The 22,068-nt window shown below is 34.2% G+C and overlaps 1 protein-coding gene across 3 annotated transcripts in view; it reads left to right on the forward strand.

Moving 5' to 3' along the window:
• LOC115442524 (cAMP-specific 3',5'-cyclic phosphodiesterase) overlaps positions 1-22,068 on the forward strand; it is a 351,093-nt gene that overhangs the window by 59,189 nt on the left and 269,836 nt on the right. Inside the window, exons 1-3 of one of the 3 annotated variants that reach the window (XM_037443242.1) lie at positions 2,269-2,426; positions 6,228-6,801; positions 13,750-14,188. The exons of the other annotated variants lie outside the window; for them this stretch is intronic. Coding sequence (XP_037299139.1) covers positions 14,100-14,188 — 89 coding nt within the window. The 5' untranslated portion in view covers positions 2,269-2,426; positions 6,228-6,801; positions 13,750-14,099. Of the gene's footprint in view, positions 1-2,268; positions 2,427-6,227; positions 6,802-13,749; positions 14,189-22,068 lie in introns of those variants that run through there. 3 annotated transcript variants of the gene reach the window in all.

The raw sequence follows: 22,068 nt of genomic DNA on the forward strand, positions 1-22,068 counted from the left end.
GGCACATTTTACGTCCAAGGTAAGTTTTCTATAATTGTTCCTGGAAATGGTTCTCGAACGCGAATTTTAACGCTTTTCCATAATAACTTCGACGGCATAAACAATATTACCATCTTACACATACATTTTTTAAATAATATATAATACAATTTTTTTTTAAACATAATCAACATTTCAAAAAAGAAAGATCACTTATTATAAATTATATGAATCTTATTATTATATTTTAAATAACTAATAGACAATATACATCTTAGATTTTTTTCAGCGTTAATAAAATTTAATCTCCCTGTTGTGTCAGGCTTTACCAATAAGAAATGGACAACATTCACAAGATTTAATTTACCACAAATTTATTAATGCATGCAAATAAACCATCATTACAACATTGTCTATCCAAGCCCATAAACACGCCAGTTTAATAATTAATACTGGACAGGCATCACAGAAAACTACATCACATCGGTCTAATAGATTAGAATTGATGAATAAAAAATCAGCCAGCCACTTTATGAGTTATGTTAAAAGTACTATTTGCTAGCCAGTCGCATCAACATCAAAGAACGTCAGCAACTCAGAACAGAAATCGATGTCGCTCTGTTCCGTGAAATCTGTAAAGCAATCTCGGGATCGCATTCAATGCATTGCAGTTTTCTTTTTCGCTCGTGAAGTCGATTAGCTCGACTCGCTCATAGTGTATTGCTTTTGCTATGATGTCAGTGAGATATATTTCAAAGAGATATTAAATGTATCTTTTGTAAAATATTCTGCAATTTCTTCTATTGATAAAATGAATCTTTATAATGTATTTACACATAAAACTTACTGGCGCACTCAGAGGCATCACTTAACTTTGGCGTAAGATAACTTTTGTAAGTGAAGTCCGGAATTCGAACCTGATACCTCAGCACGATAGTCGTTCTGCGCACGAAATACACTTACCCCTCCGAGGTGATCTTCACCTATCTAGACTATTATTTACTAGACAAGACTGAACACAAATTATCGCAATTATTTCCAGAGCGATTTAATGTCTAATATTTTTGTTAAATACAGGATTTTTTGTATAAAAAGTGGCTTAACTTTTTTTATTTACTGAAGTTTTGGAGATAATATAATAAAAACTTAAATTACTAGAAATCACCCTTATATCAAGTGACTTCACTTTGGCTGTTATTATTATTTTTTAAATAATTGAATTGAATACTGACGCCAATATTGTATACGTCGATACTTATATAATTATACGACATTGTTTCACAAATTATGATGTAAATTAGCATACGACCGAAGATAGTTTTGCATTGATATCATCAATATTCGATTGTGTGCTGATCACAAAGAGGAACACTTATTTCGTTGCTTTGTGTTTACGTGAAAAGTGTACTTAATTGTTAAAATATACCATACCAATTTCATTAATGGTTCGCATATGTTTTTAGAGATATAATACAATTATAACGTGAAACATTTTATTTATTTGTCTTGATATGTTTAATTACAATTAAAAGTTTTACACATGAAAATAAACTTTAACATTACATTTTTAACAGGTTTTGCTAGTGGCTACGCCCCCGTGATAGTCTTTTCCCTGACTAAAAGTTACATTTTCGTAAACTTTTACATTAACTGAATTAGGAGATATGAATATTGCATACTATTGTGGCTAATATTTATTCTTTATTCACATTTTTTCCCTCATATTCCCAAATGTGAAACTGGCTGATGAGCTTCATTTAACATAAGGCAATAAGTAATGATACAGAGACTTGGCTACAATATGGTAACGTTAGCTGTGCGTCACGCCGTCACGCGTCTCCCTCTGGAGCTATAAATCATAATGGTCCAAATGAGAACGCGGTTAGCACGCGTTCACGGCCAAACAACAACGCACAGACGCTCAATAGTGACATAACATCGAAACAGCCCATAGGATATGAAAGGCCACGTAGCATCTCTATCTCTAGCGTCTATGTAACACTGTAAGGGATCGGACGCTTCGCGGGGTGAAAACCCTTTTGTGGTCGCACAAAAACATAAGAGACCAGTTCAGAACAAAGTAAATGAGAATCAAGTCGGAAGGTTCAAGGGCTAGAATCGTAGGTCGGGCGCATTGTCGAGTATGTTCGTCCTGCTCGCTCGGCGCCCTAGGCTGCGACGCGCAGTGACGCTCCAGTCGCGGTCTGCCGGCCGTCGCGACGCTCGGGGCCGCTCCGCCGACGTGCCGCCCGCCGCCTTATCGGCTCGCCGCCTCGCCGCGTGTGTGGCCAACGTGTGAGATGCACTGGTGAACACCACCATCATCGTGCGCCCAGCGCTAGGACCAGCTGCTGTTCGGACTGCATTAGCCGGGCACGGCTCCCGGCCCCCGCTAGTCGCCCTCTCCTCTACATAGTGCAGTGTGCCACTGGGGCATTGTTTTAGCAGTGTGTATTTGAATATCATCCTATTTGTGACAAATCCGCGGTTTCGTATCGGCTATTTATTACAATGAAGTGTTAATGTACATAATTTCGGTATCTATGCTATCGATTCATTTAATAAGCAAGTAACTTTGGGTTAACAATTTATGCACGCATCATGATCATTGTTAAGAGTACGACGCGCAAGATAACAGTTTAATCCTTATATCAAGTAGTAAAAATAGTACGTTTACTCTGTGCACAGTACTCAGCTTTACTTGTCAGTTACGTGTCAATGATGCGCTGTAAAACATTCTATAATTTTTTTTCAAGGTCACGGAAGTCACGCAAAATTGCGTTCGTATATAACGGCATTTTATTCACGTATTTGTTACTAATAAACATGATGTGACAAAATCATTGAGCGCACGCAATTATTATACATCTCTGTATTCATCGCGTTAAGTACTGACACTACTCAGTACGTTAATTAATAAAGGCGCGGTTATCTGACAACTGAAGACTCGTTTTTAATTTGTTTGAAGGACAATGGATATATTTCGATGTTTTAATATAAAAGATTTGCAAGTAACAGACGTTAGTGATTTTACGCGCACAACTTGTTGAATGTTTGTTTGCTACAATGTTGATTATCATACGACTTACTAATGCATTTCGTGATTTATAGAGCATCTCCAGCGTTCCATTATTTATTAAATTTAAAAAATATATCTGTTGATTTTTACACATACAAAATGTTGTAGCGTACTTCATATACAATTCAGTCAACACTATCTTGTTTGTAATTAACCTAATTTTCTTACATCAAATTGTTTACATTCTTATCACAAGTATAAAATATTTGCATTGGGTATTTTTTATGAGCCCACGTCGATTTTTATCTAAGTACTGATGTTTGTCTTAAATTAGTCGTATATTTATGGAATATCGACCGTGAAAATACAGTTTCTGGCAAAGGCAGCGTGTAAGCATGCAAACTCTATTCGAAGTAGATTTTACTTATAATTTTCAATATTAATTAACCCTATAATGTTTAGATAATTATAAACTAGCTTTAGCTCTCGGCTCCGCCTTCGTGGTAAACTTTTTCCGTAATGAATATCCCGATATATTTTTCTTAGTATAAAAGTAACCTATATTCTTCCCTGATTTGAAACTATCTTCAGAGTCAATTTTATCGAAAATGGTTCAGCGATTCAGCTTTGGAAGCGCAACAGACAAATAAAGTTACTATCACATTTATAACATAAACTTATAAAATATGGAGTAATTCAATATTAGATTAGCAATAATATGAATACACGTAATTAAATAATATAAAAATGACATGCCTTCTGACCAGTTGGTTTTCAGTGATGTCTAAACGAAATAAAATTTTCGAGAAATACTGTTTGTTTGTTGTTTTACTGGCACAGTCGATTAATATAAATAAATCTAAAAAACATTTCAGCTCGACTCTAAGGCGTATCCAATCATTTACTACGCATGAAGCTGACAATGGTTCGGTACGAAAATGACTTCACAATTGAAACTCGCGAGCGCTCAACTAGTAGTAATTGATTGTGCTGATCGTTATTGGCGCTGGTTATTTCTTATAGAGACTATAATATCAATTATTCCTTCATTGTTGCGCATTGAATAAATCAAACGTATCGTTTCATCAATGGGCGAATAGCCTCAATACAATTAGGAAGTTGCATGACATACGTTTTGGCATCGACGTATGTCGCTAGTGATTATTTCTACGTTGGCCTTGACCGACCGAATGCCTATGAAATCGATTGGGTATATAGCTGACATACATGATACATTAGTTGCTGTCAGTTAAAATTATTAAAATAATTACTTGAGTGCTTTTAAGTATTAATTTTTATTATAAAACTAATTAGGTGGATGCTTTATGTTCCATATGGGTTTCATTATATAATATTAAATCGCTATGACTCAAACCAAAGGGTATTTTAACATGACAGGTGTTTTTCTATATGGATTTGTCACACATTTATTCTATGCTTGTACAGTACTGCATATATTAACAGGAGTCGGTCTTATTTCATGTTAGTGTATTATTCAAACTGCACTTATCTATGAAACGATAACCACGAAAAATAGTAAAATAATAATTAATTAAAATATTATAATTAAGAAAATTTTAAAAGAGCAAATTTAATTCTGTAGGTTTTCTTAAAAAATACGTCATCTAAAATCTTTCTTCAAGGTTAGATAATTAAAGTATCTTTTGAAATCAATACAAATAGACATACAACGTAATAACGAAGTTTCTTTTTACATTCAATATTAATTTAAAATATTCTAGAAAAATATTGTAAATATGGGTTTTTTCTACAAAACTATTCAACCATGGCTTCAAGCACTGAATACAAAAAGCATCTCGAAATAATAGCGTTATATAGCTGTCAGCTCGCCATAAAAAGGTAAAGTTCGTAATTAGGCCAGTCGTATTTGCCGGAGTTTGCAATAAGAGTAAAAAATATGTTTTTTATGACATATATTATAATTTACAATGTGTTAGTTGTCACAAATGGTTTTGACAATATAATTTATGCTATTATCATGCAATAACTAAAGGTTAAATTCTATTTTGCCGTAAAAATAATACTAATGTTTTGTGTTGTCTAGTAACGCAAAACAGGTACATAATATATTATAGTTGGTAAAGTGGAAGTAAAAAAACTAAGCCGAATATAGAAGAGAAAAGAGCATACACATGCAAGTAAAGCAAAACATAATGATATTTGAAAATACTGACGTCTATTACTAGTACGCAGTATAATAAAAGGCGTCAGTGTTTGAAAATGATTGCAATAAATTGTGCATATATTATATTAAAACAAGTAAACTCATAAGACACGCGTCAGTTTTGTTTTTAAAATGGCAATACCAGACCAAAAATTACAATTCAGGTAGAAAATGACTTGCGTGTACTGTTGGATATTGACTGGCATTACAATAATTCACCTAAAGCAACAGTCAAATTCGATAATGCCGAGTTCCCTCACACAAAATGTGGATACCTACTAGTGATAGTGTCAATAGACATAAAATTTGTATTTACACTCAAAAAGAAAACAAATTCTTTTAATAATTTAACCATTCTACGTAGTTCTCTGTGATCTCGTTTGATCGGAATATTATAATAAATGTATTTTGGGTTTATTATAAAAATCTCAAGTCCCTTGGCGTCTCTTATTTAAGGATTTATTCATCTCGACGTAATTTGGTTCAGATAAAATGTGCTTTTTGTACTGATTAGTTTTCTATCTAGAAAATAATAGAGTAAATATTCTTCAGGCATAGAAACATACATAGCCAATATTTATATTATCATTTTTCTTGCGTGTAATATAATTTATTTATTAGTATGAAAATAAATATTAGCACAGGTATTGTTATAACATCCACAGGTATAACAGGTATTGTTATAACAATACCTGTGCTATTGTATGCCTATGAAAAATGTACATAAACTTGCAATTATGTTGGACGTTATGCAATATTACAGTGTAGAGATATTTGAGATGCATAGAAATGTCCCTGAGAATTTATTTTATTACTTCCGTGGTCGAGGGAAAAATTCAAATTCCCGAGTTTTAGATATTCAACAACGTTTTATTAAATCAGATTTTATCACGACGTGGTTATGAAATGCTACGGATGTAAAATAGGCGTGTATTTTTCAAATGCTGGTGAAAAATGATGAAATACGCTTCCTAAAATATGTTCGTTGAATCGATAGCATACATATTGAAATTAATACCTAAAGAAATAACCTTGTGCATACAGGAATTAGTTATTTAATATGGGTTAAATTAAAATGGTGACAGTCAGACCTCTATGTGTGATGTGAATACAATACTTGTTACAAAAAATATTTAATAAAAAACTGTGAATTTATAAGAATTACGTAACAGTTTCCTGTGACCCAACTTCTTCTATTTTCTATTTTCACAAGACGCCGATAAATTAGTGTTTAAATTGTCTGACATATCTGTACCCTTATTTTACTACTTCTAAGCCAACTTTCAAGACTGAACAAGAACTTACTTATAGAAATCTTTTTGAAATTAAATCGAGAAGTGCCAAAGCATACGGCTTGCTTGACGTGTAACAAGCCGATAGTGATTAATTGGTCGAGCCGCATGTTTATTGGAAGCGTTGGCGCATGTGGATCGTGGAATAAAGAAGTAGTGGTGGCGCGGCCGCGTTGGCTCAGGGGACGCGCACGGCAGCAAGGTGGTCGGAGGCGGGGTGTTCCGTTGCTGCGTGCCCTGGTGCGGGGCGCGCGCGGCGGCGCCCCTCGACGATGCCGACTACGCGCTGCGAGAGGGCAGCCCTAAACAATCCCACGACGAACTTGGTAAGCATTGAAAACATTTATTATCTATTTTTTTATTATCTACATGATAATATCATAGCTAAGGGCTAGCGACAAGACCAGTCGCTAGAAGCGCGGCGAAAAGGTATGTTAAGAGGTGTTGTAAAGTATGTCAATGTCTCTCAACACACTCTACAAAACGGTGGGGGGTTAAGAGTTGCTGTAAACTAATTTCGAGATATGTTTAAAGAAGTCAAATGTGTGTTCTTTATAAGTTCTCTATTACTTATTATTGATATTTTTGTCAACTAGCTATGATACTGTCCTTGTAGAGTTGCCAATATTTTTGGAGTATTTGAACATGTTAACGTTTTAAACAGTTTTCAAACAACTCGTGTTATGATTATAAATGAAATTTCGCATAGAGGGTTATTCTAAACTGTACAAAATTAACAGAGCGAAGAGAAGTGCCAGCTGTTACGAGGCATACATTGCTTCATTCGAGTAAAACTCCAACAAAGAAATTTTCAGTTTGTTGTTTTTTTACCGCTTTTGAACAAGAACGTAATTTCAAAGATATTTTGACCCAAATCTTGGTAGCATATAAGTGGGCCTGAATATAGAACATTTCCTCACCTCCTACGTACCGTCTGACGTAATGTACTCTTTTTTATTTAAATATCTTGGTATAAAAGTTTAACTCAATACTTTATAAGAAATAAGTTTATAATCATAACAATAGGTCTAGGATTTTCTATCGTCTTGCTAATGGAACGTGGTTAGAATCTCTTATTATATTTTCATTCTTATCGTTACGTTGATAGGTGTCAAAGCTGAAAATAATTTTCCATTATACGTGTAATATTAATTTTGTCATTACAACAATACAATGTTCACATCAAACCATAATCTTCCATGCCATTAAAATACAAATAGAATGCCAAATAATCATAATGAATGCGTTTTGATTGAAAACTGACATAATTTCATCTCGCTTGTTTCTGATTCGCGCATTATCGACAGCCGTTGTAGTGAAACGGCCAATCATGTTCTTTTCCATAATAAATAGTGCTATAAAACGCACATGGACAATACGATTGGCCCAAATATGATAACGAGATTACTAGCCGACATCAACTCTAAGGCGTAATGATAAAGATGTTGATTGTGAAAAGAAACAGGCCAGACCTCGATAGATGTAGATCTACTAGAATTACCTCTGCTCGGCTTGATACGGGAATAGAGACTCGAAGTTTGCTAAACGACATTAAATTAGTTGCCTAAGTTAAAGGTTACTTGGTGATTAACTTGGGACAAAAAGCTTTGTGCCGCTTCTGACCTTGTATTTATACAGTTGAGTTTAAGGAAAGCGTTTAATTAATATGAATGAGATTATATTATAGTTAGCCGTAGTGTAGTACCAAGGTTATTACTCCGAGTATGAATTGAAATTTCAAGCTTTGTATGGCTATTTAACGATCGAGTAAAACCAAATACAATTGTTCCAAATACAATATAATCTTGAAACTAATACGAACCTATAGTTTTGTAAATGTATTTACAAACCTATATTGTTTCACAAATATATATATATATATATATATATATATATATATATCTATATATATAAAAATGAATTGCTGTTCGTTAGTCTCGCTAAAACTCGAGAACGGCTGAACGGATTTATCTTATCTTGGTCTTGAATTATTCGTGGAGGTCTAGGGAAGATTGCAAAGGTGAGAAAAATTCGAATAATTGCCGGGAAAATCCTCAAAACAGCATTTTTCTATTTCCCATACAAACGTTTTCTAACTAATACGTAGAGTCAATTTGAGCTTTATTGCTATTGTATAAAGTTCACTGTTGTCTAAGCAATGTAGGTGTGTTCCTAACATCAAAGCAGTGTGCGTTGGAGCACAGAATATAATAATCTAATGTCGCGTTCTGAAACTCAACAAAAGTGATATCGCGGACCCGACTAAATTGAACAGTCACAAAATTTAATATATAATTAGTTATTTGGTTGGCTTCACGATATTATTTCTTTTGTTTTACTTTAAAATGCATGTTTTCGTTATGGACAATTTTTGAGCTACTTTTGCATATCTATACTTATAATAAATCTGTAGAGAGGTCAATTCTGTACATGAAATATATTTCCAAAATAACTGGGGGTGATTAGGGATCGATACTGATGCTAAAAATGCAATTAGTAAAATTTTTGTCTGTCTGTCTGTATAACCGTTATAGAAACAAAAACTACTCGACGGATTTTAACTTAACTTGGTACAATTATTTTTCATACTCCTGAGCTGGTTATAGTATACTTTTCATCACGCTACAATTAATAGGAGCATAGCAGTGATGGAAAATGTTGGGAAAACGGGAGAAGTTACTCCATTTTTTAAGCTTCCGTCATTTCGTGTGCAACCTTAATGGTTAAAAGTTCCTTCGATTTCACCAGGATCCCATCATCAGACCCTGACCGGACAATCGGACCACCTGCATACCACCATAAATTAAAAAAACATCCCGACAAATTGAGCACCTTCTCCATTTTTGAAACCCGAAATCCACGCGGGCGAAGCTGCGGGCGGAAGCTAGTATATATATATATATATATATATATATTTGTGAATATGGATTATATTCATAGCCTTTAATATAAATCAAATCACAGATCACAAAAACTACCCATTTTTATTTAAAAACTGCTGATAAATGCACGAGTTCTCAATATTTTACATAATTGTGGCGAGCTATTTAGCTACACAAACATCGTCGGGAATCCGATCGATCGACGACGGACGCTGTTCGCGACAAAAGATCCCTCTAGGATTTTTTGTTTTAAACCCAGAAAAGTTTGCTCAGCCATTGTTTCAATGTAGTACAGACTTTCGATATTACGTAAAGTAGTTTCAGCACTAAATAAAAAATATGATTTTGATGATTGCAATGATGGCCTAAAGAGATACAACCAACGTATTTAATTGTAAGTCGCAAGTGTGTTGATTTAATGAAATAATAATAAAGTTATACTTATTGTAAAAATATATATATAAGCGAACCAAAAATATTTTTGCTTGAACATAGAATATTTTATCGGGAATGCTGTCCCTGTGGGGATTTCTATATATATTGAAACCGATATTAAAACATATTTAGGCGGAAATTACATTTGTGTATCAAATAAATAGGTAACAAACAATATAATTTTTTTCCTAATAAAGTATTTTAACAAGTGAAGACAAACATTTTATAATTATTTGTATGTATTGTAATCGTACGACTTAATTAATTTGTAGTTTTATAGAGCTGATATATACAAAACGCAATGTCCATGATTTCAATAGTTATGGTAAACTATTACGCAGTGTGTGTAATGTTTGTCGACTTAACGATGATAAATTAATTAGGCCCAAATTGTCGTTGACGTTTTAATCTGCAATGTTTATGGTACGTTCTTAAATAAAAACTGTACGGCGCGCGCCGTAAAACTGTTTAAAAGCGTGAATCATCTGTCGCTCATAAATCGGGGAAAATTCACTGAAACGACGGGAAACCGTTATCATTTTTCAAGACGCTATATCCGGAGAGCGCATTAGGTTATACAATAGATATTATAAGGCTTACTATTTTACCAGTAATTCATTAAACAATTCTTCATTTCATTTATCGAGTAAATTTTTTGATTCATCAATAATATCATTCTATTTTTCTTTATATAACAAAAAAAGGTAATAACATAATTAAATATTCCAGGTTTAAGTCTAAAATTCCAGGTTCAGATTCCAGGATTCCTTTTCGCTTCGTTAATGTAGTTGTAGGATGAATAGCATTCTTTAAATTAATTTACCTCCGTGTTGCCAAGTTGTATGAAATTAAAACTATTTATTACCATAGGTAGAATCACACTTAATACAACATTAAAATCTATTTCCCTTACTTATATAATAACGATGTTTTAAATGGAAGTAGAAGTCACTTAGGGACAAATGTATGGCGTGAAATATGCACTGAGCTTACATATCATACCGTGTTCGCGAGACAAATGTGTACTCGAAACCTTGCCGTCGTTCGTAAGTCATTGCGTTCTCGATTAGAATATTTAATCACTGTTCCTTATACACAGTATGTATAATATAATAGTAAAAGTATTATATTGCCGAAGCGATAAATAGACACTAGCAAACCATTTTTGGGCATATTTATAGGTATGATGAAATCCGTTGCTATATTTTTCTAAATGTTATTAGGCGTATTCTATACCTACTTGAGATATTCAACGTGCTCTATATGATGCGCATTAACTATTAATTTTATTTCCATTGAAACGCGTCTTTACTAACTAACGCGCGTCTTGAACAGATGTAGGTAAAGTGGCTTTAAAGTGCGTGGAACACTTGGCATCTGAGCGCGCTGATGTACTCTACATATATGTACATACATAGCAACTGCAATATCAATTATTTTCTTTGACAAAATCTTATAATGAAGTGCAAAATAATATAAGTTTCCTGTAGATGTGCAGAATTATAAACTTTATATTTACACGTCATATAAATTATAATATATTTTTTAATTGATAGTGAAAATTTTTAATAGTGTTTGAGTATTCATACTGTTGTACTGCGCTCTGTATTTCGATATAGCAGCACGTAGTAATTCGAAATACATATTATTTTACTTAACGAATAAATTTGGCACAGAAGTGGATCAGACTTGACTACTTGCCTCAGGCGTCAGAAAGAATGAGGGTGTTAAAATGATTCTATTAGCCTGAGATTACCCGCGCTGTAGGTGTAAAAATGTGCCATGCCATTATGATATTTAATAACATCTATGCACCTTTGTTCGTCCTTGCTTAATATCATGCTTAAAAAGCTTGTTAATAGCGCAAACTTGCAGAGATAAGAGTAACCCAATTTTTTTTTAAATGGTCAGTAAATAGAACTTGAGCAAGCCTAAAGACTTGCGTAGCTTCAGTGCTTGGTTTCATCATAATTCTTGTCACTGTTGATAGCCACTCATAGGAACGAGTACCAGTGGTGGTTGTGTAGGTTGCATAGACTATAAATTCCAATTAGTATACACCGTCTAGTATAAGAGGTACTTTAAAAAATGGAACTAATCTGTGCAATCAAAGTGAGAACCACTTACAGAAGTCGGGCTTCAATATATTCTAGATTAGGCACGTGAGTGATTTCGTGTAGATTTATTAAACGATAACCTTCACTTAAGGCGGAGGAGTAAAATTGATTAAATTTGCAAGTTCTCGAGGGCAGATGAATCCTATTTGCGGCAATTGCGGCTGCTGAAATTTCTTGATGGCTATATAGCGCTCCTGGCATTGGGTTGTTTCCATCGAGTTACGATTTACTATCTGAGTTAAATGAAAGAAATGTAGTGCAACAACGTACATTTCAGATGTCGTAAAGGAGCGGACCATCATGTTATGCACTTAGGTATCTAGCACAATTTTGCCGTCATAAGTAAGACGGACGTTTCTAAATAAATTGTCTACGAACATTTTTTTTAATTCAATTAATTTTTCTTTACTGGTTACGAATATATTATATTATTTATATCAATTAAAAATAAAGATACGTAATTTTTCATTGTGACGGAAAATTGTTGTCGGATTCGTACTTTTTCTACTGGTCTCGAATTTGTATTTAATTCAATTAAAAAAACAATAGAAATTACGCCGAGGGGTAATCATCTCTCGACAGTCGACATCTTATTGGACCCCAATCCACTTACCACCATGTACAGTGGGGTCACTATGTTGTGCAAGTTATTAAAAAAAAACATTAAAATCTTCACCTTTAAATTTCCCTATCCTATATGCATTATATTTCCTACTCTAACCCTGTTTGATACGTCGGGTAATACTACAATGATCGTATGTAAAAGCATAACCTTTTTGGACCTGAATTAATTCCACCCGATTAAACATTAAACATTACTTCGAGGTTTTCGGAATAATGGTATGAAACCCCTTTTACTATCTTTAGGTCTAAACAAACTGTAGTTAAAAAGGAACTTTAGAAGTTACAGCTATATACTTACAGTAGAATTTGGATGTACTTACTTTTAAATTTTATTTAAAGGTGTTAGGTGCGCAGTTAAACTAATTAGTACATATAACATAGGGGCACATCTTAGATACACATGAGTCATTTTGAAATTCTTTACGTGCAAAGTTTGTATTTATTATTACGTATAAAGTTTTGTATAACTACTATTATTTCTTTTAAAGACCATTAAGCAAAGCGTCAGCCAGTCTTCCTTCCTCATCTGAAGCATTATGCTAATTAACGGAATACATTTTCATATTATCTTCCACGATCGACTGGATATTGACTTTGATTGAACACGCCCCATTGTCGCTCGCTTCGAGGCAGAATGTTTCCATGGTAGCCTTTGTTGTATTCATATTTATTTGAAGAAATCAAAAGCAGCAACAAAAATCCAATTTCCTATTACACGGCAAGCTGAGATCAATTTCTCAAGGGAGTCGAACGTAACGCATTAAAACCCTATCTTCGTACGTAGAAAATCGAGCGTTGAATATGTAATTTCAATAATACTTAAGTTAATAACGCCCCATTCTCATTACACCCACATTTGACATGAATATATTAAATAGATGGAAGAAATGTGTGTGGTAATTCCGAATAATAAACACTTATATAATGTATCACTAGGCTCATCAATACTACTTTATTTTCTTATATTATTTACTTTGTTACGAGTTCATGTCACCACGACGTTGTTAGGATCTTTATGACGAATCGCCTTTGACAACGTTTTAGGCAAATACGACAATTTAGTCTTGGAAGCGGCCCAATTTAATTAATTTTGATGCCAGAAGTCGTTTAGCAAATCTTCATTGTGCGTAAGTAGCTCGATATCACAGGACAGAAATGACGTATGGGCTTTGTTAGTTCCTTGTGTTTGTTTAAAGACTTTATTGCTTGTTTGCAGTCGTTCCTGAGCCTGTAATAAACTCTCCGCGTCCACTCGGTCAACAATCCCCGCTGCCGGGAATAGAGGAGGAAGACGATTCCGATTGGCCCCTCGAGGACGCCACAGACGCTACTGTCACGCCCTCATATAAAAGTACAAAGAGTAGTACAGATACAGCTTACACATCATCTAGGAGTTCTGGAAAGAAACGTTGTTTTGGAAGCCCGTCATCAGTGAAGATATGCGTCTCGGCTGCGGCTAGGAAGTCGAATAAAGCGCGTAAGCGTGGCGCCGCTGCAGTCAGCGCGTCGCCCGGTCAGGCTGGGGCGGGCGAGGACTTTGCGCCCGCGCCGCAGACGCTTCACAAAATGCAGGCCGAACAAGGCAGCATTGGTGAGCTACAAAAATACCACGGCAGATACCTCAAGAGTCGCCGTCATACTCTTGCTAATGTCCGGTGAGTAACAGCATTCTCGGTTTGCTATAATACTTATTATTATAGGTGTGGGCCAACACAAGGCGTGTTTTAAAATGCCGACCGACTCATTGAACTGAAGCCTTAATCTCGTACGGCCTCGGTTACTGTTTCAACGGAATACAAAATCGTGGCGCACGTTGAGGCATTGGATCGTTCTATTTTCGCCTAAAAGTACCGTTTTTTTAATATAATATCATCCGATGGAATATTATACTCGTGACTATTCGCGATTTTAATGTATAATTATGCACGATTTAAATACTTGCCAAGTACGGACAAATAACTACGAAAACGAGAGTATAAACAGCTTATTCGAGTGTATTTATTATTCATAATTCATAGCTATATTTATACACGAATTATTCGTTAAGTTGTTCGGAGAATTATTCGCCAATAGTATAAATGTGATAAAAATAACCACATGAAATGAATAAAAGTAGACATTTTCGGTAATTACTCATTTGGATGAGACTTTTTAAAAGCAATGCACTAATATTTATTTTTGGATAGGTACAAATAATGCGCACTGCCTTAAATTTACTGATCAATATGGAAATGAAATTTTATCTTAGTGCTGCACGAAAGTTGCTGAAGTTTTAATCTGTTTAATAATGTTCTTTATTGGAATAGGAGGTTCATGGCACCAGTTAGAAAGTTACCTAACTCACTACGTGGCCTGTTGCAATACACCGAAAACCTTTTAATATTTTAATCAAGTTTTGGCAAACTATCGATAAAGTTATATTCTGCATGTTATATTTTTAGTAAGTGGTAGGTCGCGTATCCGAAAATATATAATAACTGAGTGGTTGTCAGCTATCTATTATGTATTGAAACATAAACAATCTTTGAAGTCACATTGGTTAAAACTTATTCTTGTTTTTTATTACCTTACTTTCAATTTTACTCTAAAAGTTAAAACCAATCATTAGTTTCAGAATTTTAAGCGCCTCTCTTAACGTAATAACTTATGAAAATTTTATAATGATTTCTTATGTTTACGCGAATCAAATGTTTAAGCGAACATGAAAATTTTAATTAGTGAAATTAAAAGACATAACATGTGTTATAGCTCCGATAAAATTAAACTTAAATTTTACGTATTTTTTTTATCTAAATAGATAATTTATTAAATTATAAATTAAGCACGATACTAAATGAAATGTGTTAACCATTGATAGAAATAAGTACTTTCTATTGTAACGGTTTTGTAATGATAGGGAATAATTGTTGTAACCTAGTATGCATATCTCTCAGCGATGTTTAAGGTACTTCAGAACTAGAATCTCTTTATACGAAAGAACTGAACTCCTCCATACCTACAATAAAATTTCTGTTCGTATCAACGCTAAAGGTTTCAATGTGTATAGTTTTTGTTACCCCATATGTGTCAATGTTCCGCCATGCAACAGGGTGCGGCGCGGGCTAACACATTACATGGGCACGCGAATGATGGATCGGCGCTGGATGATTGATTTCCGATGTCACCTGGGCCCTTATTCTGTATGATAGTGTAAACGCGTAACGCGGCCGTGTCATGTTATCTTCGAGAAATGTGCGTGGAATGGTATTCTGTAAGCCAAATTTCTATAGTCCTAAACATGATGCGTTGTGTTACGTGCTTGTTACACACTGTGTAAATAACGTGCGTGATAGAGAATAAGGCCCCTGATCGATACGCAAACGTGTGATACCTTTCAACGTATTTGAATACGTTTTATGGTTCAAGAATTTAAAGGAATATAATGGATTCGTTAAATGTGAAAAAAAAATGAGGAAAGCCTTATATTATAATTATTACGGTTTCCTTTGTATTTTAATTAAAATTCGAGAGCCTGATGGTTGTGGGTTTTGTATATTCATTAAGAAAAACCTTCAATATTTGTCAGCGAGAATTGAATCCATGATTTGTTAATCGATATCACAAGGTCAAGAAGGCGATGTATTGTCTTATTAGTTATTGGTATGTAGATTTTCGTCGTGTAATTATAAATCACTGCCTATATCTTATTATCGCGTATCATTGAGTTAGCGTATTTTGAACAGTCTATTCCTCCAATGGGGTTGCGTGTTCGTCAAGTATCGTTACTTCGTAGAAATCGCACGTAAGTTAGTTTCGACAGCCAGCTTACTCCCAAGCCGTCGACAATAATAGAAAAAACTTTTCTGAGAGGAAAAAAGGTTTGATCCCGTCAAACAGAAATGCTCAACTTCAGCACCTCTATACAAAAGACATAAAGAGTATAATACATTTTAATGTAGCGTTTCCGGGACGACCTTGTTCGCGGAGCGTGGCTTGCGACTTACATTTTGCATCTTATGTGAATGACCCACAGTGCTCTCGGCGATTCAAACTACAAGTTCTCTCGTCATACATAACTCGTTTGAGAGTAACAAGTATGTCGACTACACTTATGTCCTACTTTACTACGTTTTATTTTCACACTTTGTCATATATCAATGGGACGTTAGATTATAATCAAAGAGCTCTTTCATACAATACATAAGGATAAGTTATTTAATAATAATAATAATAATATCAGCCCTGTATTATATACTTGCCCACTGCTGAGCACAGGCCTCCTCTACTACTGAGAGGGATTAGGCCTTAGTCCACCACGCTGGCCTAGTGCGGATTGGTAGACTTCACACACCTTCGAAATTCCTATAGAGAACTTCTCGGATGTGCAGGTTTCCTCACGATGTTTTCCTTCACCGTTAAAGCGAACGATAAATTCACAAAGAATACACACATGATTTTTTAGAAAAGTCAGAGATGTGTGCCCTTGGGATTTGAACCTGCGGACATTCGTCTCGGCAGTCCGTTCCACACCCAACTAGGCTATCGCCGCTATCTATAATATATATATTAAGTTATTTATTTGCAGGAAAATATTTAGTAATAAATGTGATAATCCAGACCTTATTTTAGTTTTCATTAGAGACAGTCTATGGAAAGTAAAAACCCACAAATTGCTTTCAGACTTGAAACCATATTTTTCAGCGATCTATACAGCAGGATAAATTACCACATATTTCTTATTGTTAATTCACCAAACCTACATTTCCAACATATTTAGGTAATACTACTTTGTAGTTAAAAGCTAAAATTGTATTTATTTACCTCATTTGCGCATTTTGGGCGGAATTAACAAGATTAATAACACAAAAGTTGTGGTGTCCGTTGAATAAAATTTTGCGGAGTCGCTTACTTTTTATTGGAGCTCGCATAAAACATAAGCAAAGAGTGTTTATTATTAAAAAACAGTCCACCACATTCATTCAGCGCGTCGAGTGTCCTCGCTAATAACTTAATGGAGAGCATTGAAATTTGTCACGGCCTTAAAATAAAACAAATAGCATTTTTTATATTTCAAACCGGGAACGTTTTCTCGCATTGCTCTTCTTTCGTTGGCATTTTAATAAAACGTATGTTTGTGAATGAAAGCGGTTGCATGTCAAAGGGGAGGCATGTAAGGGGACAGAGACAATGCAGTGAATTCACGATGATATCCAATAACTACCTGCACGGGCTCACTTGTTTGAAATGGAATAAGTTGTCTTTTATTAAAGCCCTTAGTTTGTTCCAACGAATGATGCCTATGGTTTAGTAATTAAGTTATATGTACTGTTGAGGTTCGATAACCTACAGGTAATAAACTATTATACAAATATATGTTAATTATGAATATTAATTTTAAACTTGAAGATTCGTAAAATCATTACAATAATTATTATGTAAATACATATTTTGTATTATAACTTTTCGTTACGCTAACACCAAGTAATTACGTATACAAATCGATTAATTTTAAATGCAGTAATATCAATAGCCGCTAATGACATTATTATCATTCGAAATTACATTTTTTATATTGTTAATTTTATTTGGAGGGACCTCAGAACAATGACAGGGACACGATGTTGTCAGTTTCGACTGAATGTGAATGTACCAAGTTTCTGTTATAAGTAAGAAATTATCAATGCATTTTGACCCTTATGAACGCCCTTAACTTCCATACCAGTAAGATATTTTTTTTATAAAAACTCTGCATCGCATCGCGTAGATGAAACTTCCCACCCACAGCGTGTAGGTTATATTTGTCTTTTATAGTAAGATAGTGCCGTGTTTACCGCTGCGTCTATTTCAGTCGACACGGTGCGGCTACAGGCAATATATATAATTATATTTTGATAATTAGCTACTAATATCTTTATGCAACCATTTTAGCTTGCTAATTGGCTACAGTTGGTGACAGCTTTGTTTATTTCTTGATAATATATTATGGGTTTATCTTATATTTAATGCCACAGTATCCATTTGCTAAAGTTAGACTTTATTATTACTAAAATGCGTTTTCAGTGCATTATTCAGTCTCAGTAAGGTGGTATGAGCGCAATGAGTTTTTGAAATTGTAAAACGTTTTAGGCCTATGGTCGCGACATCTATCTGCCTGACATCAAACCCGTATGTCGAAAAACTAGAGCACACTTTATTGCCCGACGTGGTAATCGATTTGAGGGCTTCATAGTTCAAGACCGATGAACAATGTGGAGGAAATGCCTCATTTTGAAATAAATTTGAACAGCGTTGTTACTAGATATTTTGTAGCCCAACTTTCGAGATTGCCTATTTCAAGTCACGACATCTTTCTGCGGCCAAGTTTCGAGGTCAAATTTGATCTATACACATAATTAAACTGAAAAGGTCGTCTTTGTCTCATGAAACGATAACGAGGTAAAAATAAGTTTCTTACTTTCTTTAACCATTTATAACATTTTGCACGTCAGTTGTTTATTAGGTACATTGATTAATTTAAGAACTTGTTACATATTAATTTAATATAAATAAATTCTAACTATATTAAAATGTTGTATTCTATGATTATCTTTCAGTTCAGCCTTCAAGCAAAGAGGCCGTAGAAACTGTTCGGGAATATAATGTCTCTATTATGAGATATGCGGCATAAATGGCATTTACATAATGCCAATGTTAACGACATTATGGCTATCGTAAAAAATAGGTCCTCTTTTTTGCTCTAAAATATACTAGGTACGTCTAAATAAAACAATATCATAGCTTGGCTGGGTTGCCGAATATTTCAACAACTAAGTGTTAAATATCTATGAACTTTATAAGCATCATAGACAGTGTAACACTATGTAATGAAAATTCAATATGGATGAAATGTTATGAGAGATAATTCAGAACGCTTTGTATTAACAGAGCGTAACCGGGATAACTCCCAGTAGGACATTTACTAGTGGTTTTATCTGATGAAGGTCTGCTTTGATCGTACGTATTCCAATTTAAGTTTACTTCCCTTGTGCATTGAGTGCCTATAACGCCCTCAATATCCGACGGCTTTTTATTTTTTGTTATTTTTTTCTTTATATGTAATAAGCTCTGGCTTCAAAACATCTATGCACTCAATATTTTATAAACGAACTACTCGATATGTCTATGTGCGCTCGCCAGCTTTAGCGCATACATAACAGATTTTTTACAATATTATGAATACTAGTGAAAAAAAAGATAACACGTATAACATACAACCACAGGGCGTGGCTGGTTGTAGTTGCGTTTGAACCGCATTCTCGGCTATTTTAGAAGTCATCATGTGTTCATAGGGATTGTCCTAGCCTAGCATCTAGCCCACTAGATCATCTGAGTGTTAAAATACCTCAGGCGGGTATCAAAATATTAACAAACCCCAATGGTACAGGGGGGGACGAATTACGTATCAAATAGTAGAACGTACTCACGCAATGCTAACCAAAACTAAATGTAACTTTGTTATTATGCAAAATTGTAACCGTATATATGGAATCATTAGTAAAAAAACCCTAAAAGTACATAATACGTATGTAGGTCTATGTGGATATATAATTATCAATATATGTACTGATCACAAACAGTTGGATTAGGAATGGGAGACGATGGAAGTAAATTTAATACAGCACATTGACTAGCTAATATCTCGGAAGTGCCTTTACGAGTCGTTGAACCCTTATGAAAACAGATTGACGCAGTGTGAGCCCTTGGAAACGACTACGATGTCCTGTTTATATGCTTTAGGAAATTGCCTTGTTTATCTATAGATTCGATTACGGCCTAATATATGCATATAATGAACATATGTTATGTGTGTATTAATTTGTTTATCATACAAATGTTTTGAAAACTTGTGTTATATAATATTTAATAACCTAAAGTTTGGTAAAACCATAGTTTATAAGTAATGGATAGATTACCTAAACATGACTTCCGGCTTTTCTCTAAACGGATCGTCGAAAGTAAAAATATCTTCCTAAAATATTGTGCAATGTAATTTTTTTATAATTTATCTACAGTTTGAGATTATTATCGCACACTTTGATGGAGTTAGTTTAAGCAATAATCATGACAATGGTGCAGATAATACCGCCGTAAACGACATAAATACAATATTAAGCTACAGCTCAGTTAACGTTTAATAAAGATCACAGATAATTTTACATGCGATAATACTTTGTTATAAAAAATTTAATATGGCCAACATGGTAGTGTCATGGACTCATGGTAGTTCTCATGACAATATAATATCTTGATGCTTGACATATTCCAGTCCAATATAGGGTTGGCCAACACACCCAGACATGCCGCAGAAGCTATTCGGTTGAGTTTATAAAAATCTTTTTCTTAGACGGCTTCAATGATTATATTACTAAATACTCCTTATTTAAACGACACTACAAATCAAAAGAATCATCAGAAGGCAAGTTTCTACCTAAGTGTTTCAGTAAGTGTCTTACAACCAGATACATATATAAAAAATAGTTTAAACTGCTAATATTTTTCACGGTTTTAGTTTTACGTCTATAACATACAAAAATATACATACATTTTCAACGGATGATATGAACGAATGACTGAACTAATAACGTACAAATTCTGACAAAACTGTCCACTAATGTTGCCTCTCTTGCGTATTGAGCTTACATTACATCCACGACCCAATTGCGAGAGGGCTTTTGTTTTCCACTACGAAGTTACGTATGTACAGTAATGGGATGAAATGACGAGGTATTGTTACCAGAGAACTGATATCGAAATCATCCAGGTGAGAGGATATACTAATAACACGGCATGTTTTAACCCAAACACGTTTCCCACAAATCATTTTGAACAAGTCACGTCAAAGGAAATAATGACTAAACGCCCATTTAACTGTCGTGAGTAAGCAAGATTTTGGGACCGTCGCTTATCCAATTTGTGGATATTTTTGCGTGGGGGATTTCAATTATTACATTCGTTGCGGTTTTTTTTATTATCTTTGATGGAAAATTTAATTGAATAGTATGTTTTGCTTAACTATAAGTTAATGATGACAAAATGTTTGATAATTTTGTATTCGCTTTCGTGTTACGTAGTAATGTTTATTTTTGAAATAGGTATTAGCTTTTTATAGTGATAGTTACTCAGTAGTACTAAAAATATTGATTTTGATTTCTTTTCTTACTTTAATTATTAGAATAGCAAGACACTAGCCACTCCCCGAGTAATCGCATCCGGCTGCTTTTAACTAATAACGCCATTCAAAATTTTAATTAACAAACTACTTATCTACTGATTAAATCCGATTTTAAGTCTAAAATTACTTAGTAATATCACAAACATTACTGTCCTCCGCACTGAAACTTAACAATGTAGTACACTTGCGGCTGAAATAAACGAAATCTCTAGTTACAGGAACCCAGAGCCGTATTAATATGCCAATCTCACCTCTGGGAAGGATCTTAAATAACACTTAAAATATTTACTTACTTAATAAACAAAACTTGCGCTGTCATTAAAGTCCATGTTGTCAGCCGAGTCG

The sequence above is a fragment of the Manduca sexta genome, chromosome 26 (assembly GCF_014839805.1).
Source record: "Manduca sexta isolate Smith_Timp_Sample1 chromosome 26, JHU_Msex_v1.0, whole genome shotgun sequence".
NCBI lineage: Eukaryota > Metazoa > Arthropoda > Insecta > Lepidoptera > Sphingidae > Manduca > Manduca sexta.